Source organism: Pristis pectinata, chromosome 13 (assembly GCF_009764475.1).
Source record: "Pristis pectinata isolate sPriPec2 chromosome 13, sPriPec2.1.pri, whole genome shotgun sequence".
NCBI classification, from domain to species: domain Eukaryota; kingdom Metazoa; phylum Chordata; class Chondrichthyes; order Rhinopristiformes; family Pristidae; genus Pristis; species Pristis pectinata.
In genome coordinates this window covers 30,700,111-30,724,937 of record NC_067417.1, presented here as the reverse complement: position 1 = coordinate 30,724,937, position 24,827 = coordinate 30,700,111, and the positions used below count along the sequence as shown (strand labels likewise).

The 24,827-nt window shown below is 39.6% G+C and overlaps 1 protein-coding gene across 2 annotated transcripts in view; it reads left to right on the top strand.

Moving 5' to 3' along the window:
- Positions 1-24,543, top strand: part of si:ch211-212o1.2 (uncharacterized protein LOC492735 homolog) — a 114,485-nt gene extending 89,942 nt beyond the window's left edge. The window contains exons 5-6 of one of the 2 annotated variants that reach the window (XM_052028772.1): positions 12,058-12,270; positions 22,400-24,543. In XM_052028772.1, coding sequence (XP_051884732.1) covers positions 12,058-12,270; positions 22,400-22,521 — 335 coding nt within the window. In that variant the 3' untranslated portion in view covers positions 22,522-24,543. Of the gene's footprint in view, positions 1-12,057; positions 12,271-14,417; positions 14,630-22,399 lie in introns of those variants that run through there. The other variant, XM_052028774.1, reaches the window with a different exon arrangement.
- The last annotated feature ends 284 nt before the right edge of the window (positions 24,544-24,827 follow it).

The following is a 24,827-nucleotide window of genomic DNA, read 5'->3' as shown; positions in this document are numbered from 1 at the left end:
AATGAGCTGGTGCTTGTCTAGTTTGCTTATTTTGTTTGAAAAGACATTGTGTAAGATGGGCCTTCTTACAGAAATGTTTATTTGAAAGCAACGTGCACAAATATGCCGCTTTTGTATTCTGGTGTTCCTGTATTAGGGAGCCAAGTGCCAACGCATGGGTCCAGTGCATCTGGCGGTAGCCCCAAAATAAACTTGTTGAATTTGTTAAGACCATTACAGAGCCAGGTCTTTCCTCCCACTGGTCTCAACAAATCTGACACACTGACTTTGGGCTTGCTGCAGGCTGCACAAGACCCATGGCATTGGGAGCTGGCAGCACTAACGTGACATAACAGCAACATAGAAGGAGCTATAATGTAAGCCAAACCTGCAGGGATGCATCTTACTAACAATAGCTGCTTGCTTCATTATTCTAAGGCATTTTAAGTATTCAAAGGAATCCAGGTCATGCAATTTTGAGAGTATGAATCCTTTTTACGCTTTGACAAATACTGTTCTATTCCTCTTAAAGAAAGACCAAGCTGTTTACTTTTGAAAGGTTATTTGATTTTCTATTGTTCTCCTCTGCAGTGTATTGTGTGTCATTGAACCTTTTTGTCTCCCCTGTAGTAGTCAGTTTAAGTAGCAGTCCGTTGGTGAAAGCATCTCCCACCGAAGGGAATGGGTAGTCATAATGAAGCTGGCACTTCTATTAGCCCACTGTGTTCGGAGAGATTGCTGTGGAAATACTTTATTGGCACAATCTGATCAGCTGAGTAACAGCAGTTCAAATAGACCCATTATGCCAGCAGATGATGTCAGCTGATACAGGATTTTAAAAGCTTTGCTAGTCTGATGTAAGTGACTGTGAATTGCAAGGAACGTACAATGTTTTTATTATTTTTAAATAATAGCTGAATGCTTCAAGCCAGCAGATCCTACTCAGTTGCACTGTTAACTGCTTTCTAGCAGGTTTCTCTGCAGTTCAGAGCTATATGTGACACCATATAGAATATAGTTTAGGTCACACAGGAAAATTGGGGTGAGTCTTGGTGCCATTTCCTGCAAGGAACACAGGGTCATATCTATTGGCCCATTAACAACCAACAGGGGATGCATTCTCAATCAGATGTCCAGCTGCTAAGGCCTTTTTCCCAGGAGACAGGCATCCAGATGGTGTTGTTTGAATTCTGTTCCCTGGGGATAATCCAGTATGTGCTTGGAAAACTCATTCACCACATGTTCTTCCTCCCCTCTAGTTTCAAATGGACTTTTGATCTGACCCCCTTCTGTCTCCCACTACTCTTTGCAGGAAACATTATTAGGACCCCCCAGTAAGCAAAGTCTATGTAAAAAGTCAGCACTGTTTTGCCTGCAGTGTTATGGAATTCTTTTATCCAGCTCCCAGATGGGAAAGTGGATATAATATTGGTGGTCCCATTCCTTCTTCTTGCTGTGCTGACTATACAGATTTGAAACAGCTCACAGACTTGTGCTGAATATTACAGTTACGTTCCCTGGAGAACAAACTTTGCTTTCAGAGCCGGTCTGCTTTGATTTAAGAATAAGAGCATCATCTTCAACAATGTCTGTAAAACCAGCTAACTACCAAGAGGGAGCTTTGAATTACATAGTGCATATTCTTTGCATGGAATAATTAGGTGATTTTTTTTTCAAATGAAGGCCAAATGCCCAGCAAGCCTCAGTTTCCTATTGCAGCTTAGGAGGAGTACTTGAAATTCTGGAGAGCGTGAATGTCCACAGAGGATTCACTCCTTCCGAATTCCAACTGTTTGGTCAGTCCAGAGCATTCAGATAATCTATGCAGAACCTGCTGAGAAAATCTGCTTGAATGAGAGGGGAGTGGGTCAGCAGGTCATGCAAAGTAAAAATCCACGGTTGCTTGGTGATATTTTGATGAGGATTATTTGAATTTGGGAGCAAAAGAGCTTGATGGAAATTATTTTTCTGAAATGCTGTTGAAAAGGCATTGTATTTTTTTGCTAAATCAGTGGGAATGCTCAAATCTAATGTGTTCATTACCATTTTAATCATGTTTTAACTGGCATGTTTGTTCATACTAACTCAGAAAATGCTTCTAATATGTAAACTGTTCACAAGGTTGGCTCTGCAATGATAATTGCATTACATTAGTTTCTGGTCAATTAGGATATCTCGTAAGTACTTCAATTAATATCCTGAGATTTCTATAGATGTCCTTGGAAATGAAAATGAAGAATGTGTTTAAAATATGAAAGCAATTCATTTGCTTGGTTTACTGCTCAACAGTTGAATGTGAGGGTTTGCCTTGAAAAACATTTTAACAGTGCTGGTTTTGGGGAACAGTAGTACATTTGATTTTGGCACTCACCTGGAGGTTTGGTGGTGATGGAAGTCTGGTTAAATGGAGAATAGCAGCAGCATAGGAGGGTGGTTTCATCAAAAGGTTTTCTCCAAATCTCTGCTTGGCAGACTCAATGACATCAGGCACACTTATTTTGAGGACCTGAGCATTTCTGCTTCCCAATTAACTGCTGATATCTCCTGATGATGTTGGCCACTCCCCAACATAGATCATGTTCCCCACCACTGCTTAACCACTTCGACACTTAGCACCTTCCTCCACCACTGTCAATATTGCAGCGTCCCTTCCTCTCACTGCCTCCCAATCATCATTGCTATACCCATGACCCATGACCAATGACTCAACACTGCAGGGTAACTATCTCAACGCCCATGACTCTACCCCTGCTCCATACAACCCCAAAAGCCCACGCTTTTCCTTCCTGGAAAATTTTCTCCTGCAGCTTTTCTGAATCTTACAATTTCTTTAAGCAAAAAACAGCAATTAACTGCTGAGTTAAACTAACCCAATAATTTCCATGTGAACTATGGATATAGAATTTATACCAAACAATTTGCTAACAAATCTATAATCTGCATTGAATAAAAGCAATTCTGTTAATTCAATTGGTGAGTAATAGACAGGAGCAGGTATATTGATGTTATGTGAATAAAGCAGTGTTTACTAAGTAACATTGAGCAACACCAGGGAAGATCAAAGATTTGGAGACACAAAGATTTAACAGTTAAACCATCAAATATACTTGTTAGGAAGTATTGTTATGTCGTCTTCTTTCTTTCCATTCAGTATCTGAGTCCCACAATGCTTAATATTCTACGTGCATTGCTGATTTGAACAGCTGGTTTGAGCAATGTGTAGGTTGCTGCAAGAACACCGGTTAGATACTTGTAATAGTGTCTGACAGTGAAGCTGATAGGTGTGTTTACTAAGGATGCCCATTGTTGAGAAATTTTCCCTGTGAACTGAGTGTTTGTTTGTCGGCAGTCAAAAAGTGAAAATACAACAATCAATTTGTAAGATAGTCAGGTTCTGTTAGTTCATCAGTCTACTTGAGCCAGTATAATGTATTAAATGACCATTCACGTCTGGTGACCTCAGAAGTTTGTGCTCATAGAATATTTCATCACAGAGACGAAACACTTTCCATATTCCAAATCCATATGGGCATCCTTCCAGATGGATCACAATCAGAAGAAATCCTGTCCATTTTTGCTCCTTTGCTCCAACAGTACAGTGCTAAACCCATTAGAGAGCCACTACCACTGAATGACATTAGTCAATCAACAAACCAGAGCTCAGATCTGGCACTATCTGATCTATCAGCTCAGTCATTTAATACCTATTCCTGAAGAATCATTAGGGGAACTCCTTCTTCCATTGTTAGAGGAGGACTCCATCAGTGGGAAAAAGTACATATAGCGGACCTAACTGGGCGAAAATGAACGTGTTTAATTCATTCACTGGCTTGACCCTCTTTCTGCAATGAATGAGGGAACAGGTTACCCTTGTATGATCTTCTGTGCCTTCTGGTAGCTCAAATGACTGACATAGGTTGTGAGAAAACATCTATTTTGTATCATTTTCAGGAGTGGCACACTAATCATTAGGGAAGAAACAGTGATTCATCAGGTAGACACTAAAATATTACCTGATTCAGGAAAGGATTACCTTTGTCCTCACCTTCCACCCGCCAATCTTAATATCCATAGGCTCATCCTCTACAATTTTATACACTTCCAACATCACATCACTCCCAGAAACATCTTGCCACTTCTCCATTTTCAGCATCCCACAGAGATCATTCCCTCTCTGATGGTTCACTCTTCCACCTCCATCAACACCCACTAAAAATACCATTTTAGAATTGCACCCTAACAAAGCAGCCAATAAATTATTGCTGCCATCCTGAATGTTTTTAAAAGTTCCAGAATTCTACAAAGATAACCAGGTGCCTATGATCTGTAGTGATTAAAAACGTACTCTTGCGCCTCACAGACAACACCAAACTCCCACCTTGTCTGTTTGATCATCTTTCCTGTGCACACACATTCAGGCATCTGTTCATACCTCCTGCACTGATTTGTTGTCTATGTATTCTTTCTTACACAACAACCTGTTAACTTTGTAAAGTTACGGTAGCGTAGTGGTTAGCGCGACGCTATTACAGCGCCAGCGATTGGGTTTCGATTCCCGTCGCTGTCTGTAAGGAGCTTGTACATTCTCCAGTGTCTGCGTGGGTTTCCTCCAGGTGCTCCGGTTTCCTCCCACATTCCAAAGACATACAGGTAGGTTAACATGGGGGTTTAAAATGGGCGGCATGGACTCGTTGGGCCGGAAGGGCCTGTTACCATGCTGTAAATAAAATTAAAATAAAAATTTTAAAAAAGTAAAGTTGCAGTTTATGAAAAAAGCTTTAAGATAATTACATTAAAAACTGACACCCGAGAACAGGAAAGGCTGCTCAGCACGTTTAGCTGTTGCACCATTCTACGAAATAACAGATGATCACGGATAGCTTGGCCAAGCCATCTCCACCCTGGAGGATGCTGCTGACCAGCGATTCAACAAGACCAGCCATGTAAATACAATGGCAGCAGTAGTGGGACAGAGGCTGCATGTCCTCAGCTCCTGACCTTGAAAGCTTTTCCACAGTCTACAAAGCACAATTTAAGAGCTTATGAAGCTGCAGGGAGGCTGGGGGAGGGGAGGGGGGATACCCCCGGTGGGGTAAAATTGGGGTGACCAGGGGTATAAGCTCTAAACAAGGTTATTGGGTCACTGAGTGAATGGGACCAGTTAGAGAGCGACAGCAGATAAAGGAGCCCAGACAAAAGAATGCAGGAGTTGTGAATTGTGTACCTGCTACAAATGTGTTGCAGTTACCCATCTAATCTATAACAGCATTTCTCAGATTCGGAGGACAAGGGCAGGAGGTGCCTGGGAAACCACCACCCGAACCCTCCCCTGCAAGGCCACACTATCCTGACTTGGTAAAATATTGCTCATGCTTTATCATTGCTCGGTCTAAGTAGAGTCATAGAATTATGCAGCATGGAAACAGGCCCTTTGGCCCATCTCGTCGATACTGACAAAATTATTCAACTGAGCCAGTCCCATTTGCCTGCATTTGGCCCATATCCTTCTAAATCTTTCCTATCAATTGTACCCGCCTCCACAGCCTCCTGTGGAGGCTTGTTCCATATATTCACTACCATGTGAAAAAGTTGCCCCTCTGGTCCCTTTTAAATCTTTCCTCTCTCACCTTAAACAGGCCCTCTAGTTTTAGACTCCCCTACCCTAGGAAAAAAGACTGTGGCTATTCGTCTTATCTGTGCCTTTCCTGATTTTACATACCTCTATAAGGCTACCCCTCAGCCTCCTATGCTCCAGGGAAAAAATGGCCCAGCCTATCCAGCCTCTCCTTATCTCTCAGGCTCTCCAGTCCTGGTAACATCTTTGTGAATCTTTTCTGCACCCTTTCCTAAATCCTGAAACTCTCTACCCAAAATCCTTCTGGTGAAGGAGTTCTTTCACCAGAAGGACTGCAGTGGCAATAGTGATCGCTCACCACCACCTTCTCAAGGGCAATTATGGGTCTGTAATAACTGCTGGCCTATCTGGTGCTGCCCAAATGTTGAAAAAAGGAATTAAAACAAAACTCAGCTCCATTTATAGCCATTTGAATCAAATTATTTAAGGCTTTACTACAGGTAACCTCATGAAAATATAGATTCAACTTTTATTCACTTTTCTTTTATGTTTCCTTTATTGTAGGTAGACAGGACAGTTATGATATGCACATATTCTCCTTTCAATTCTGGGCAGGATCTTTACAAATTAATTATTTTTCTGCGTAAAAAGAAAATGATGTATTTTGGTATAGTATGGAACAATATACGTAAAATCAAATTTTATTTTAGATTTTCTGCTTTTTCTCGGTAATGGGTTGTGGGAGGTATTTAATTCGCAGTCAGCTGCAGTCTCGCACGAACGCAGTTGATGACCGAATGCTGACAATAAAAGATATTGCGAGAAAGGTCAAGAATGTAATTAACACAACCAGTTTGGAGAAGTGGAATCATGTAATATTCAAAAATAACTAAAAAGATCAAAATGAGACAGCATGAGATTAACCCTCGAAACTATGATTATCCGTGCTTCCAAAAAGAACAAACAAGAGTCAGAGAAAATCTCTGAGAAAGATGTAAATCCGAATATTGACAAGGATGTGTGAAAATCTCATGTGGGTCCACTATCTGATGTGGATGTGTGTCAGGAATAATCAACTACTCTGATAAAATAGCTGATCATCTTTGACAAACTTGATATTGATTGGTGGAGTTAGGTTGGGGTAACACAGTCAGATGTGACATGAACTGTCAGTGGGACATAGCATGAGATAAGGCACAAGCTGGCAGGCAGTAAAGGAATGAAGAGATAAAGAAAAAGCTGCTACAGTCTTGCCTGACTAGGATCAGGCATCCTTTGGTGCTCATTAGAAAATGCAGTAATTCTGAAAGAGGATGATGGCTCCAGTGGTTTCATGCTCAGCTGCAAACCACACCAATCTATGTCTGATTCCAAGGGATGTCTGTCACTCAAACTTGTTTGCCTTGGAGGATGAATCTTCATTTTCCTTAGGTGAGCTGCTAGAGAGGATGTATTACAAGACTGATTTTTGCCATGGGGAAGAGATAAAATATGCCGACGTACCCAGTTTGAATTGTCTACTGCAGGGATGATCTCGGCTGTTAGACAGGGCTCTGCCTACCACAATGCATGCTGCTCTGAAACAACAAAATACTTGCTAGGGAGATTGGTATAGTTAGCAGGCTGCAGATCATGCTGCATCCCTTCTAATTGTGGAGAGATTTTGCTATACAGTGGTCTTCAGCTGGTTATACGTAGCCTGCCTTATCTGCAGCCTTCACTACCGTAAGCACACAATCAGTGTTCAGACCTTTCCTCTGTTGTCTAGCTGGGCTGCCGTCTCCTGCTTTCATACTTACCGATCCGGTTATAGCCAAAGAATGTCTTGTAGTTACTTCTCTTTCTGTTCCCACGCTGTTATCTCTGGAGTCCCCCCAGGAGCAATACTTGATTTCTCATCCACTTACCTGGTGAAAGCAACCACAGATGTCGCGTTCCACTCATGCACTGAGAACGCCTACCCCTCCACCCCTCACAAACCCTCTGTTGCTACTGTGTCATCAGACAGCTCTTCCAATGTTCAGTTCTCGATGAGTCACAGGTTGTTCAAAGTAAACTTTGTGAAGATCAAAGCCATTGTCTTCAGCCCTCAACACAGCCAGGTTTCCAAGCCAACCATTCCATCTTCTCGCCAGCCACTAGCTCAGATTTAACCAGACTGTTCTCAACCTTGGTATTAAAGCAGAACACTTGTCAATGCTAGAAGTCTGACATAAAGTCAGGAAATGCTGAGAACACTCAGCCAATTAGACTTTCTGTGGAGGGTTAAAGCTTTGACTTGATGATGTTTCATCAGATCTGGGATTAGATAAGAGATATCTTTATTAGTCACATGTATATCGAAACACACAGTAAAATGCGTCTTTTGCGTAGAGTGTTCTGGGGGCAGCCCAGGAATCAAACAAGTTCAAAGATTTAGAGTAAACAGGGGCAGGAGAACGAAAAGGAAGGCCTGTGATTGTTTGAAAGGCAGGAGAGAATAAATGACAGGAGGAGTGTCAGCGCAAGGTGAAAGAAGTTAGGAGGAAGATGTTAGTCTACAGGAAGTCTACGTGCAGAATAAAGATTCGAATTTACCAGAGCAATGTCGACTGAGTGCTGGAGATCAAGAACAATAAGCTGAATACATTGATTAACTGAAAATGTTGAATTCACTGAATCTGGTGCTGTTCCTCCAGCTTACATTAAGCTTTGTTGGAACGGTATAGGAGACTGACAGCAGGGAGATGGGACTGGGATGAAGATCGAAGGTGACAAAAAACTTGAAGCTCAGGTGATGAAGAGCTTACCTTATGAGGAATGATTGAGCATTTGGGTATGTACAAGCTGGTGCTTGGGAGGATGAGAGCTGATATTATTGAAATGTATAAGATTCTGAGGAGGCTTGCTAGGGTAGATGTTGAAAGCATGTTTCCCTGTGCAAGCATAGATCATTTTCAGAATAAGATGTGGTGGGGAAGAATTTCTTTTTTCAGAGGGTCATGACTATTTAGTCTTCAAGAGCAGGAGAGCTGTGGAGCCCAAATCATTGAACAGGGGAGTAAATATCTATGGAGAACAGGCAGGGAAGATCAGCCCTGATCTTATCAAATTGTTGACCAGACTTTTGTCCTGCCCCCATTTCTTGTGTTCCGTAATGGAGAGGAGACCAATTATTCTGTGCTGCTCCTGTAAGCTTCTGAATTTGGAGTTTCTCCTAGCTGTGAACCATTGAGTATATATAACATGGAAATACTTTGAGAGAGAAAGTATTCTGACATGTATTGCTTTGAAGAAACCCATGAAACTTCTTCAGTTTGGATGAAATTTTGGAGCCACATCCTAAAAATAGAATTATCAAAGGTAAATAATAGCTTTGGGTTTGGTTTAAAAATGCTCAAGGTCAAATCTAATTAGATGTTCCACTGAATTAGAATAGATTTTGCTCTATTAAGTATGTTGAGCAATATTTTCTGTGCATAAGAGCAATGAGTATTGGTATTTTGCAGCATTTATATGGGCTGTTAGTCACAAAACTTTGCTGATACTATCATATCCACAGGGAATTCTGGGTGTGGTGTTGAGAAAACTCTGTGATTTGTTTGTCTCTTGCATTGACTAACGTTGGGAACAAATAACTTGCTTTTCTCTTGGAAGTGTGCAACAGCTGCTTAACTCACTTACTAACCAATAACTGTTCAAACCACCATGACTACAAGGTAAAGTCTTCAAACTGATGTCTGCAATGAGTTGCCCCGACTTCTGGGTGGAATATTTGCTGGAGTGCTCAAAATATCATCAGTTTAAACAGTCTTGCTGTCAAATTACTTCAATATTTTTTGTCAAATTGGAGAGATCCTTGATTTATGTAAATTTACAATGATAGTTTGTGATGAAGAATCATCGACCTGAAACAAGAGCTCTCTCTGCAGATGCTAACTGACCAGTTGAAAACTTAGTATTTAGTTTTTAGTTCAGCAGGCAAGAAGTTGCAGGCTTCAGTTTATGCTGTTTTGAATTAGTTCACAGTTAATTAATTATCAGCTTTTTAACCAGATACTTGCATATGATATATTTCAAGGATTTATTCATGCCAAGTTGCAAAGTGCAACTTACTCTTTTATACCACCATCTAGTGGTGATGTGACAACACACCATGTTCTAAAAACAGCCATAAGATCAAAGTTTTAAGAACTTTTCTATTAATTATTCATCTTCTTAAAGGACTTTTCTTTATTTAATGTAGAGCCTTCACCAGTCATTTATCAACACAAAATGATGATTGCCAAGATTTTTGACTGTGAAGCACTTAATGTGAAGAGTGTAAAGTGTTAATTAAAGTGATGTGATTTGTAGTCTGCTTTGGAAGGCCCATTTTACAGAATTGGTTAGTGTCATGAAGTTTATTAATTGATAATGCTATTATAGCTATTAAGTCTATAATAACCTGTTCTCTAAGCCTGTTGCTCAAGGAGTTGTTAATATAACAACTGGGTTGGGAAACTTCTGAAAATTGAGAGTATTTTGAATATTGCAAAATAGATAAATTAACCTAATTTCATAACTGAGTCTAATTAATTTCAGAAAGTTGTGTGTACCCTGTTTGTGATTTTCTGTGTTCCTGGACTATTACGAGCTTCATATTCTGCAGTAACTCTAGCCAGAAAATAAGGGCTCACTCAAACTTATTTAATGGCTTTGAATTATTTTACTGATTGCCCTTCACAGCTATTAAAATGCATATCTAATTCCTATCAGATCAAATTAATGGAATGGTTTCTTCATTCTAAAACGATCTTTATACTAAAGCAAAAACTGAGAAATGGAGATGGGAAAGTGCATCACTAAATAATAAGTCATTATAATCTTGCTGTAATTACAGTTTTCTGGTGTAACAATACCTTCGTCCACAGTGATAATAATAGGTTTATCTTGTGCTCACTTTCATCTTTTCACAACTTCTAGTCACAAAATGCTCCAAGTTATTATTACCTGCTCAGGTGGCAAAAGTTTTGATCTGTCCAGTCCTACTGAATAAGTACCAGGCAATGGTTACCTCACCATATTGATTTGAAATAGTTTGACGTTTGAAGGGGTGTTAAAATCTCAGTGGAGACTCTCCTGCCCTTGAAGACTAAAGAATTTCACAGACTGCGACATCACTGTTTTAACCATTGTTCTGTATGGCAACTGCTAGATATTATAATGTTTTATTAAAGGACAAATACCACGATGAATCGAATCCAAGCCTTCAACAAGAATGGGAATTGCGGGAAGGATTTTGATTCAATTCTATTCACAATGCAAAAGAGTTTTATTTTGGTTTATTCTAGGAATTGCATATTTCTGTGGAATTTAATAGCTGAGTATTTTGATATTAAATGTTAGAAAATTGCAGTCTCTTTTTACATCTGTTGCCTGACTAAAAAACATTTGGGACTGTTGAAGGCTGCAAAGGACGTGAGGTACTCAGTAGGTTAACCATATAAAGCATTGATAAAGTGGGCCTTTTGCTTTCATCCCAAAACACTGTGCAGGTCAGCAACCTCTTTTTTCTCCTCATGCAGACCCTCCCGACAGGGAAAGTGCTGTTGCCAGGAAAGGAATTCATCACTTCTGGTAAAGCACACTATTCCACAGACTTGTATTTTGAGATTAGCAATAAAGTAGACTGAAACTTGTGTTTAAATCACTTTCTGTTCCTAAAGTAAATACAAAATTCATTGAGTATTTATTACTTCAATCTCACAAATGGTTGATTTAAAACATATAATTTTTTACTAGAAACCCTTAATTTTGAAAACAAAGAGCAAATTGTGACTGTTTAATTTCACCATCTCTTACAGGACAATGAGTGTGGCAATATGGCATGTGCCATTGTAACTTAGATTTGTGGTCCTGATTCACCACTGTGGAATTTTTGCTACATTTTGTTTTGCAATTTGAATTTTTATAGAAGAATCAATCATCTTCCTTTTCCATTGTGGCATATTTCTGATTTCAGAAGATTATGCCCACCATTTGTGTCTGAACAGAGAGTTACTTAGTTACATATTGGAAAAGGTGTGCTTAGAAATGTAAAGGAATTACTGGTGAATTTTCCTGCCATTCTCTAAAATGGAAGCCAGTCCATGTTAATTATATCTATCTGAGCTTTTATTTAATTATAGCAGACCTCCTATTACTCTTACTGAGCAATGTATAAAATTTCATTCTGATCTCATTCCACTATCTTAGCAGGAAATCCTAAAGAGGTTAGAAATTGTCCTTTAGATTCTTTTAGCTTTGTTATTATAATAACTTACTGGATTATGTGCTCCATTTCTCATCACAATATCCCATTGATCATCATAAATCATTGCAGCTAGATTTGGAAACCATATCCAACTGAAAAGAGTTAAAAGAATGATAGTAATAACAATTTGTCTCATAATTATTAGCTAAAAGGAAATTTACTTCACTCGTATTAGCAAATATTTAAGTGAATACAAATGGCATTCCTTTTTTTTTGTTTTCTTTTGCAGATGCTGTCTATGAAGCCTATCCCTGGGACTGTTACTTATTCTGTTTAAGCATATTTGTGACAATGACCAATCAAATTCACAAATGGTCTCACTCGTACTTTGGTTTGCCTTGCTGGGTCAGCATCCTTCAGGACCTTCACATCATCCTGCCTAGAAAGCATCATCGGATCCATCACATTGCCCCTCATGAGACTTACTTCTGCATTACCACAGGTAGGAGCAGACTTGTAAATGTTATTTAATAGCCCAGGAATAGAGGTAGAAGACTGTACAGTCAACAATATTCTTAAACCATCACCATTAAATTAAAACAGCAAGCCTTGTTTACAATACATTTATTGTTTAGTAATTTGCTTATGAATATTTTAGCAGTGGAGCATTTAATCTGTAAATTTAATCTCACCCAAAAGTCAAACAATTTTGCTAATGTAAATGCTCACTGTGTTGAGCAATGATGTTGATATGAGACCTGTAGGACGGATTAGAAAATTCATTCATGGCATTTTATTCTTGCTACTATAGTTGCAAAAGAGAAATCGGTCCTTAACCTACTCTGAAGAGACATCAAAAGCGGCCTATATTCTATTTGATTTTGTTTTCATGCCTGACTGTGAAATATTGGTGGCTCAATTTAGGTGCTGGCGATACATTTATCATTTGCTATTGAAATTCTTGACCAACTCTTGCCAGCCTAAAGGCTTACATTCACATAACTGGAAAGGTACTGTTTACTTCTCAAAAGTGAGTGATTATGCTGCCTAGTTCCTACCTGCTATAGAATGTTCAGACAAGAATTGATTATTTTCCATCTTTCATTTTCCAAGCTCAGTGGAGCTGTTACTAAATGTTCTTTTGTTTTGGACAAGGCAAGGGCCACAATGCCTGGGTTACCCGGAGGCCTTGTTTCAACCAATAGTTATGTCATCAGGGGATATCCCATTCTGCAACAAAGGGCAAGTTCTTCCTTGGGTTTCCACATCAGGAGTGTAGTGCAAGCAGACAAGAATGTGAAAATGGTCATAGCCAATCATCTCATATTGAGGGCATTTGGGACCTTAACTGCACGTTTCCCACTTATGGTTGTAGTTCTTTTTCAAACTGCCTCATGAAGACCAGGCCCATGTTTTACGTCCAGAAGCATCCAACTCCAACTTCCAAATTGTTGAGGAAACCAGGCTCACTAGCAGCCATCGGAAAAAATGATGAGTTGTTTTGTAGGACACCAACGATGAGTGTATTTATGAACAATCCACATGGGAGAGCATCTGTTTCAAGGGAGAATATGGCCTAACAGCCCTCATCTCTCTCAGGAATGATATGTTCTCAGTTCTCAGTAAGCAACACTCTCCACATTGAATTATTAATAGCCTACTGTCAGTAGTAACAAATAGACTTGAATAAAACAGAACCAGTAGAAAACAAGAAAAATTGGCTGCGCAGGGATCAATCAGGGTTTTGAGGTAGCCTTGTAAAACTGTTTCTTAGTTACAGTGTTTCAAAAAAACCATTTGTTAAAAAGGATATGCTTTACACGCGTCATTTACTCAGCTTCATTCGGGTTAGGGTTATCATGAAAGTCAGCTTCAAAATTGGATTGTAATATTCTACAATACAGCAAATGCAAGTGCCAGTAGGCCTTATTTGTTATTCTAACACCATAGCAGCAATACTAACTCGATCATTAAAGCTGTTCATTTCCTCTGTTTAACACATTCATTCTCAATTTTTAAATAATTGATTGTAGTTAAATGATAACATTTGAATGTTTCCTCATTGACAAATCTAACCACATTTTTCCAAGTTAGTTGGCCTCTGAAGAAAACTGATACAATGATGAGGTCCAGATGTTGGGTGCATTACAGGATATGTGGATGGATGTTAACATATATGTTAAGGATTGCATCCATCAATAAACAAAGTATCTTTAGCTGTCATACTTAACAGTAAAGGACCAAAATATCAGGGTTCTCTGCTTAAAACCTCATTAGATGTATATACCAGTAAAACTATTGTCATGAATATGGATGTGGAGTTTCTGTTTTATCACTCTTTGTTATTCTTTGTATTGTGTAATATCTATTTATCTAAAGCTTGCTTTCTCACCCCTTCACTCCTGACATTCTCAAGACTACTTACGCAAACTACTCTTGGATTATATTATTTGCTGTGCTTGACCATACTGGCTTTATTACAGTCATATTTTTGTTTCTTGTTGCTGCTCTTCCTTGTAAATTTAATGTGTAAGTGATGCTCCAAATTAATATAATTTGTCAGACTGTATGTAAGTACAGTATTATGCAACATTTGTACACTGTAACATTGAGAGTTCAATCTTGATTCAGGCTTCTTTGTCATTCCAGAGTTCCTCAGATATTGCTTATGCAGAATTGCATGAATCTACCCAATTTAAAGGCCCAGGGTCTGTCGTAGCCAGGAATTTGTTTGTTCTCTCCCACGCTTGGAAACCAACAAGAAACGTTTGAAAGCCACTGAGCAACTTTAGAAGGAACAGAGAGAGCTTCCTAAAAACTGACAACCTGAAAGCCTATGACAACACCACTGCTCAAATACTGCAAGGCAAATTCAATTTTTAGGGATAATATTTTTTTAAATTTTTTAATTTTTTTTATTTACAGCGTGATAACAGACCCTTCCGGCCCAATGAGTCCGCGCTGCTCATTTTAAAACTAAATTAACCTACCCGTACGTCTTTGGAATGTGGGAGGAAACCGGAGCACCCAGAGGAAACCCACGCAGACACGGGAGAACATACAAACTCCTTACAGACAGCGACGGGAATCGAACCCCCTTTGCTGGTGCTGTAATACCGTCGCGCTAACCGCTATGCTACCGTACCGCCTTTATTATTTAATCCCTTTTTTGGTTTTTTGCTTAAGAACTAAAATACAGTGGCCTTACGTTGACTTATGAAGAATAAAATGAGACTGCACCTGCACCTGAACCTTTACAGTGATAGCCCAAAAAAGTGACAGCTAAGACAAATTGCTGGAAGAACTCAGTGGCTCAGACGGCATCTGTGGACACTGCAGTGTAGAAGAAAATGCATGTGCACATTTTGAAGTGGTGTATTTAGATTTTTTTTAAATGGGAAATAAATTCCAATGATGTAAAATGTATTACCTAGGAAGATCTGATCTGATATCCCACCCAAGAAGATTATATTTTTACACATTCTTGGTGCTCTTCCAATATTTAGAAATCTACTGTGATTTGCCAATTGAAGCCAAACATTCTAGAAAGTTTAAATCTAAAAAGTAGTTGTGTGTTACATGTGACTCATGGTTATTAGTTCATTAGACAGTGATGTACAGTTGAGATTACACAGGAGACTGATGGATCAACATAAGGAAGAGGTGATTTGATCCCTCAAGCTTGCCCCACCATTCAATATGACCATGGTTGATCTACCCTAAGCCTCATCTCCCTTTCTGTGCCAGTTTCCCATAGCCACAATTCCCTTGTGTGCAGATACAATGACCTGCTGTGATCTTAATGGTAGGTGGTTGAAATAGACAAATGAAATTAGCATGTAATTCCATGGAGCTCTTTCAGTGCAGGAAGATGTCTCATTACATTTAAATTAGGAGGATACAACATAATAATGAGTGAGTAAGTTCTGACTTGAGTTGTTCTCTGACATCCAGCACTGCATTTCCTAAATTTACAAAGGATTTGTGTCCCCTCCATACCAGGCTCGGGGGTATCACACTTAATCCTAATCACAAAAACACATCTTCCAGATTGACAGAAACCAGAGAGGTGGCAGTGTGATGTAAAGGTGCAAGGGCTCACTCATCATCCCCCCCCCCCACCCCCACCCCCACACACTTTCATCTGCAGTCTGACTGTGGAGCAGTGGTGACCAAACCAGACAGGATCAACCGAAAGGGTAGTGAGAGGATCCGTGACAATCGAACCTGACGATTTTTTTTCAGAGTGAGGAAAGGTTAGAGGTAAACATGTTTTAAGATGCAAGAATAAGAGAAAGGGGAGAAAGGAATGTCGTGACTGGGTGGAAGGCAGAGCAAATTAACTGACAAAAGGGATGACACTGCAAGGTGAAAGAGAGTGGAGGTGGGACAGGTAAAGAAATAAAAGATTGGTGGTGACGAGGTGTGGATGGGAGAAGCAGAATCATTATCTGAAATTACAAATGCGGAAATCTGAAATAAAAACAGAAAATGCTGGTGGTGCTCATTGCCTGAAATTGTAGAACTCAGTGTAGAGTCCGAAAGGCTGCAATCTGCCATTTCGATGGTGAGGTGCTGTTGAGCTTCATTGGAAATATGTAGGAGGCTGAGGACAGAGTGAGACTGAGTGGAGATTTAAAGTGACAGGGGACTTGAAGGTTAGGCTCAAACTTGTTGACAGATGAGGTGTTCTGCAAAGCAATCTTTACTCTGCATTTGGCCTCCCCAGTGTAGAGGAGACCACATTGTGAGCAGGATATATAGAAAGAGAGTTTAGAACCCTGAATGGCAGGAAAGGAGATGTTAAAAGGGCAGCTGCAGGTCCCCTGTACTATTTCAACTTACTATCCTATCCTTGCTATGATGTGATGACCAGAGTACTCCAGCTGTGGCTTTACTGGTGTTTCTGCAGGTCTGGAATGACTCCTTACTCTGATATGCCTTGGCCAATAAATTAAAGTATCCATAAGTTTTCTGAACCACCATATCTACTGTCCTGCTCTATCCAGGGAGCAGTGGATATTCACTGTTCCTCAGCATTGTTCAGTATCCTGCGATTTGTCCCATGTATTCCTTTGGCTGTTTGCCCGTCACAAATGCATTTCCTGATTTTTCTGCATTCAATTCCATTTCCCACTTTCCTGCCCTCCAACTCCATCCATTAATCCTTTTATATTCCACAACTTTCTTCTCCATTAACAAGATGATCATTATTTGAAACATCAGCATACCTTTTAATTATGGCTGCTACATATGAGTGTAAATCATTGATACATACCACAAAAAGCAAAGGACCTACGACAAACAGCTTTTTAATCACTAAAATGCCCATAGTATATTACCTTTTTTATATCGGCCACCAAGCCAACTTCTCACTTTCCCTTGGAACTTTTATTTGTCTTGTCGGTCTGCCTTGTGTGACTTTGCCAAACACTTTGCTACATTAAATGCTTTATCCTCAAAAACTGTCCTTATTACCTTGTCAAAAAGTTCAATCAACCAAAGACCACAATTGTATTCTTTTAGTTCTTCGGTGCCATACCTCCAGCCCAGATGGTTTCCTGTTGTAGTTTGGCAAACATTTTATCAGGCATGGAGATTTTAAAATGCTAAAAATTTTAATGGTTATTGTGCTCAATAACATTATTTTTCCTTAACTCCTTTGTGAAGACCGTTATGTGGTACTTATTTAGAAGCATGCTTGTTTTTTTTAAACCTCCATTTATACATTGTCTTTTTAGTGTCTAATAATCCTTGCTATTTCCTTTGTTATTAGCCTTCATGTTTATAAAACATCTTTGATTTTCCCTTGACTTTATTTGCTAATGTTTTTTTAATGCACTCCCTTTGCCGCTTTAATTTCTTTTCTAATTTCACTCCTGCTTTTTCTATACTCCTCTAGGCTTTCTGTAGTATTGATTGTGTTGCATCAAACCTAAGTTCTCCTGCTTCTCAGTGTCCAGTGTTTGGCATGGGTATGGGGGATGTGGTACAAGTTTTGCAATATACATTGCATTCCTATGAGATTCAGCCATTTGAATTCAGTGGATCTTGAGACTTCTTTCTTTAACAGTTGCATTAGGATTTCAAAATCAAGGAGGTAAATTACATGGGAGGTTAGTTGGTCTGTTCAGTCCCTTTGTGGCTATCCATCTGATTCAAACATCTCAGCTTCAACCTGGGATTAAATTAAGGAGTTTTCAAGATTTGGATAGATTGTGACACATTAAGTACTTCAAGAACAAAATAAGCACTTTCACAAAGTTGCAGTGAATCCATTCATTTACTGTACCTGGTCTAGCTCTAGGAATTAGTGACCTGATCTTGTTGGGAAGTAGCAGTGGTTCTGAATGGAATTTTACCTGTTTAAATGAAACAAGTTAGGAAACTCTGGACATGCACTATCAAACATGGAAGTCCTGAGCTCACTAACCAATTAGGAACAATGAATGTATCAGTTCGTTCCATGTGGAGTCCACTGAGATTCCCCATCACTTTGTGGCTAGGATCACCTCTTGGATCCTGCCCCAGGTTAAATTGTATTAGGAATTATTCCAGATTAAAACTGTGTGCAGTTTTGGGCCCCATATTTTAGGAAGGATGTACTGATGTTGGAGAGGGTTCAGAGGAGATTTACGAGGATGATTCCTGGAATGAAAGGGCTTACGTATGATGAGTGTTTGTCGGCTCTTGGACTGTACTCACTGGAGTACAGAAGAATGAGAGGGGACCTCATAGAAACATTTCGAATGTTGAAAGGACTGGACAGAGTAGATGTGGCTAAACTGTTTCCCTTGGTGGGTGATTCCAGGACCAGAGGGCACAATCTCAGAATTAGAGGGTACCGGTTTAAAACAGAGATGAGGAGAAGTTTCTTTAGCCAGAGGGTAGTGAAATTATGGAATTCTTTGCCATGTACAGCTGTGGAGGCCTGATCATTGGAGGCATTTAAGGAGGAGATAGATAGGTATCTAATTAGTCAAGGTATCAAGGGATATGGGGATAAGGCCGGAAATTGGGGCTAGATAGGAATAGTTTTAGTTTAGCTCATGGAGCAGACTCGGTGGGCCGAAAGGCCTACTTCTGCTCCTTTGTCTTGTGATCTTGTGAATTTAGTATTTTTAATTGTTTATCTGTTTCAGCTATTTTTAAAAATCTAACTTTAATCATCTTTGAATATTGGGGACGTTCAGTGACATGTAAAAGGCTGCACTGAACTTTCATCAGGCTGAGGCAGTGCTGGTTGGAATCTGCTATGCTTCCGGCCAACTAGCGAGGCCAACTGCATCAGGATCTGATGAGAGTGAGTGTAGCATGATGCCTTCCACATCAGGATCTGGTGTGTGTGAACATAGTCAGTGAGGATCGCAGTGCTTTCGTGGCTTAATGACATTCGTTAGTCTTCAAGTTGGATCACTTTCAAGAGGTTCCATTTGATCACAGAAAAGAAAAACAGTACTATAGTGAAAATTCTTCATTTACATAGAGAGCAGCACAGTGGTGCAGCTAGAAGAGCCACTGCCTCACAGCTTCAGCAACCTGGGTTCAATCGTGACCCCTGGTGCTGCTTGTGCAGAGTTTACCTGTTTTCCCTGTGACTGCATGAGTTTCCTTCGGGTTTCCTCCCACATCCCAAGGATGGGAGCACACAAGAGAGACTACAGATGCTGGAAATCTGGAGCAATGCACTTAAAATGCTGGAGTAACTCAACAGGTCAGGCAGCATCTATGGAGGGAAATCAACAGTCAACATTTTGGGCTGAGACCCTTCAACCTTTTAACTCCCTCCCCCACCTACCTACCTTCCCCCCTCACCTGGGTCCCTTTTACTCCCCCTCCCCCACCTACCTACCTTCCCCCTCTCACCTAGACTCACCTATCACCTGTGAGCTGGTGTTCCCTCCCTCCACCCTGTTATTCTGGCTTCTGCCCTCTTCCTTTCCAGTCCTGAGGAAGGGTCACGGCCCAAAACATCGACTGTTCATTTCCCTCCATAGATGCAGCCTTACCCACTGAGTTCCTCCAGCATTTGTGTGTGTTGCTCCAAAGTTGGGAAGGTTGGTAGGTTAATTGGCCTCTTTGTGTGGGTGAGTGGTAGAACCTGGTGGGAGGTGGAATTGATAGGAACATGGGGATTGTGGGAACATAGGAAACTGTAGGATTAGTGTAAATGAATGGTAGATGGTTGGGATGGATTGAAGGGTTTGTTTCCATGCTGCATAACTCTATGATATAACCATCATTATTTGTTAATCAAACTTAAACCATTCTATTGTCTTGTTAGAGTGATGTTTCTTTTTATCTTTAAATCTCTCCTTATAGGTTTGTACAGATCTTCATACAGACATATTCTTGTTGTCTGGGGAGTGATAAAATAAAACAAGTGGAATTTGTCCACATATTGAGAGTGGGGGGAATGATTGATTATAAACACTAATTGAACGGCTGTTGTTGACCGGATTGACTTTCTTCTGAATTTTAAGAATGCTTTAACCAATCTAGACTTGATTGTCAGGAAGCAGACTTTTCAGGGAAGTACCTTTTTGGATCTTCTCAGTTCCCCAATGTCTTTACAAAGTGCCTTTCAGTAGTTGATGTCTGCACGCTTACATCCTTGGCATATTCATTTGTCCTCAGAGACAGCTGAAGGCCAAGCCAGGATGGTGAGCTGTTGATCTCGCAGGTAATCCAAGGCTGATGGACATTGGACAGCTGCAGGACTTTGAAATGGGTAAACTTACGAGGCACATTTTTTTGACAATTAAACAAGGATCCTCACTGTTGGCAGAATGGGCAAGCCATAGTCTTGTACTTTCTTAATTGTCTATTCCTAACAGCTCTTGAGTTAAGCTTGCTCCTGCAGTCATGTCCCTGCTGATTCTCATCTGGTTCATCTGGATAAGAGATCAACACTGGACTGGGAGTGATGGAAAGGGAGTGATGGAAAGGGCTGCAGCAGCTCCCTCGGGTTCTGCTTTGGCTCGTCCCCACTCAATCCACAATTTTACCTCCACATTGTAATATGAGGAAACTAAGCCCTGAGACAAACAGCTGTAGGCTGGCGGATGTCAATGTAGCCCAATCACTTGGAATCTCAAGCAGGCAGGTTGTTGGACACTTTGTCATTGGCTGGGGGTGATGATTGAGTTGGAAATCATAATAATGATCCCTATGTCAATAGATGGAAGAAGGGGGAATTCATTGCTATTTTGATATGATGTGGATTAGAGTATGATGTTCAGCCCAAGAACTGCCCCTCTATCCAATTACCTGTTAGTAATGGATGACATGAGGATTCCCCCTGTAGGTTTACTGTCCATCTACAGTCATGGATAAATTTTCCTGAATTTGTCAAGACAGTTTTTGCAAATCAGTTTGAACTGTCAGCGGACACAATAAATCTTAAACTCTTGACTCAGGGATAACTGCTGCATCTTACAGAAGAGAAAGAGTCCCTTTGCTCCAACAAATCCATGCTGGCAGTAATGCTGTACATGAGCCTCCTCCCACCCTGACCATTCAATCCCAGCAGCATAAACCTCTATTCTAATTTGTTTCCAGTGTGCTCACCCTGCCTCCCCGTGAATACACCTTTATTTGACACCTCAATTTCTCTTTGTGCTGGCAAGTTTCATATTTTAATCACTCCCTTGGCAAAGAACTTTCTCTTGGATTTACTAGGTGCTATTTTATATTTAAAGCCCTTCTTTTATCTTTAAAGCCCCTTTTTCTACTCTCACCCAGAAGTGTAAATATCCTCTCAATATCTGCCAGATCAAACCACTCATCATCTTGAAGATCTCTTCAGGTCATGTTTAATCTTTGTAGTTCAAAGAATCCTAGCCTGTCAATCTTTCCTGAAAGGTATAATCTCTCAGTCTTGATGTTCTTGGAAGCCTTTTGTACTTTTTCCAGTGCCTTTATGTTCATTTTATAGACCAGAACTGTTCACAGTGATCTCGGTGTGGTCCAATCATAGTTCAATATGCTTAACATAACTTCTTTCTTTTTCAGTTCCATCTCTCTAGGAGAACTTAATGAACTGCTTTAATGGAAAGTTATGATGCATTCTTTTGCTTTACTGATCTAATAAATCATTCATTTTGGCTAGGTGTGCACTCAGATCACCCAACCTTTCCTTTTGTTTCTTGGAGTCTTGCAATTTTCATTGTGAGCATTCATGGAGTGTTCATTTTACCTTGATCTCTTCAATAACATTTTAATGGCCAGAGACAGCCCATTTTCTTGGCTGCTGCTCTTTTTCCACTCACCCTTTCACCCAAGAAGTGTGTTGTCTTGTGAGTGAATAGTAGTATCTAGCCTTTAAAGGTATTGCAGGTCTTTAACCGGCTCTCCATCAGTGTTTTTGACGCTAAAAACTCGGTCACCCATGTTAATGAGGCTAACTCTGAAACTGCAAAGAGGATCGAAACATGGAGTATGGAATAAACTAAATTAGAAGGTTTCACTTTAATGGCATAATGATTGATAGAGAAACACATGTTGTTTATAATGGAAATGAACTACATTTGACAAAGCTGCTGAAGTTTTGTTGCACTGAAGGTCAAAGTGTTAGTGATATTTTTGTGGTGTACATTCTGATGGATGTAAATCTTCTTTGTTGTACTCAGGATGGCTGAATTATCTTCTGGAAAAGATTGGATTTTGGCGGAACCTTGAGTATCTCATAACAAATATAACTGGACACAAGCCAAGGACTGATGATATGAAGTGGGTTCACAAGGTGGAATAAAAGACTATAAATGGACTAATGGTGTTGTGGGAAACTGAAGAGTCTCGGCCATGCTTAAGAAGTGAAGACGCATATAATTAATTTTCCTTACCCTTGACCAGCACTTAGAAACTTGCATTGTTACATGATGTGATATATGTTTGAACAACTTTTTATTTGCAAATCATTGCTGCCATTCAAACAAGCTGCCTATGTAGGTCCAAACATAAGTTTAACAAGTGATCCTTTGTTCTCCATTCTACTATAATGCAAAAGATGCTGATCATCCATATATTATTTTGTACCTAGTATATGGTCAGAAATAGCACCAGCAACACTGATAGCAAATAGAAAGAGCGGGATACCATTTTAATGGTGAATTTAAAAATCTTGACAGAACTGACTGTGCCCTTATCAGCCTTAAGCACTTTTAAATTGATTATAATCCTGGTAAATGGAATGATTCTGTACAGGAACTTATATAAAAATTATCTGAGTTTTAAAGTTATGTGAATTTTAGTTTGTTTTTGTGTTCTGCATTGTTTGTTAAGGTACACATCATAATATAGAACCAAGTCAGAGAAACCTTCACACTCCTGATGCAGCCTCACAGTTGCATAAATTTATGAGAGCATCACTTGAAAACTCTGCTGTTTAGTTGTATAACCAATCTGGTAATGGACTCCTGGGCTGAGCTAATAGGTCTGGCTGGCAATGGTTTATCTTCTATGGGGATAGATTTCATGTCGCACATACCTTCTAAGAATAAATCATTTGATCCCAAGGGAAAGGGCATACACATTGTATGTAGTCGTCCACATTCGTTGCAAGAACCTGCACCATACCATCACCAATCCCACTCCCTGCAGAAATCACATGTCTCATTTATGTTGTAGAACCACATCCAATTAAGCTGATTCTATTGTGTTTTTTGTCTTCTATTATCCAACAATTGGTTCAGTTTATGCATTAGAATAGATGTCTGTAAATAAGTGCCAGTGCAAACAGCTGCTCATTTTGTCCTGACTGCAATGTTGTTTCCTGGCCATTGACTGTCAATGAAGATCTGCATAAACCAACATCAGTGCAGCCAGAAGCATGACAACTTGTTGCCTGCATTTCTGGTGGCAGATTTTGCACTTGTTCTGACAGTTCACAGAAATATTGCCTGACACATTGACACCAGATGGCTCTTGTTCAGTTATAGTGCTGTCCAGCAACTAAGTTTGGAGATGCTTCTGATGATGATCCTGAAATGTAAATTTAAATCTCTTAAGTGATTAAGATTCTGAATCATCACAGTATCACTCTGGCAGCCCCCCTCTCTCATTTTAACTCTTTTTCCTGCGTTGTCTCCTGTATGTCATTGTTGGTCTTTGAAAATTCTCTTTAGTTATCCAGTAAAGCTTTCTTACTAATTTCACACAAAAACATTTGCTTTTTGGCCCAATGTTTATTATCTTTTTAATTTCGGTATTTTCCTTAACTGTTTGTTAACCTTCATCTAAGTGCTATTAATTTCTCCTGCAGTGATGATTTGGACTAGCAAGATAAACCTCTTTATTCTCCTTTTGACACTTTAGTTTCCCACATGAAACAGACTAAATGTAATTAAAATTAAAATATTCCAAGAGTATCTGAAATATTGCTCCATGTGGAGGGATAGGATAGAATTACATTTCTACTTCATCCCTATCGAGTTGGTAAGTTATCGAGTTATATGACAGAATCCGTATCATAGTTCAGAAAGGATTTGCTTTGTTCTGAGGGATCATAAAGTATGATGAGTCCAGGCTGCATTTAATTTCTAAATCAAAGTGACACAGGTAAAGGAACTTGATCATTATTTATGAGTTTTATCTGAAATATTATTTTCTTGCAGTCTTACCAGGATAACAAGACTGCCTGTATTAATTGGGAACCCAACCCATCCTCTGGTATCACTGGTATATTAGGCAATACTTTCCACCTGTTCTGATTTTTAAAGCCACAAATGCTGCAAATGTGCTACTGGCCTTTGGAGCAGCTGGGTTTACCGTTACACTTTGAATATCCATCAGTTATCCTCATCAGATTAATAAACATATCTCACTCTTCTCTGATCTTGAAAATTCAAGCTGCTTTCTTATTTTCTTTGAGCTAAGATGATTTAAAAATCCAACTGTAATTACTGGTCTCAGTTTAAAAAAATATATTACTGTCCAGTAAAGTTTGAGAAAGATTTTGCACTCTCATTGATGTTTTCTATTTCCTTTGCATAATTCATATATTTGACAGTTTGGATCATATTTAGGACATTTATTTGGAGTTTTTTCACTCTTGAGAAG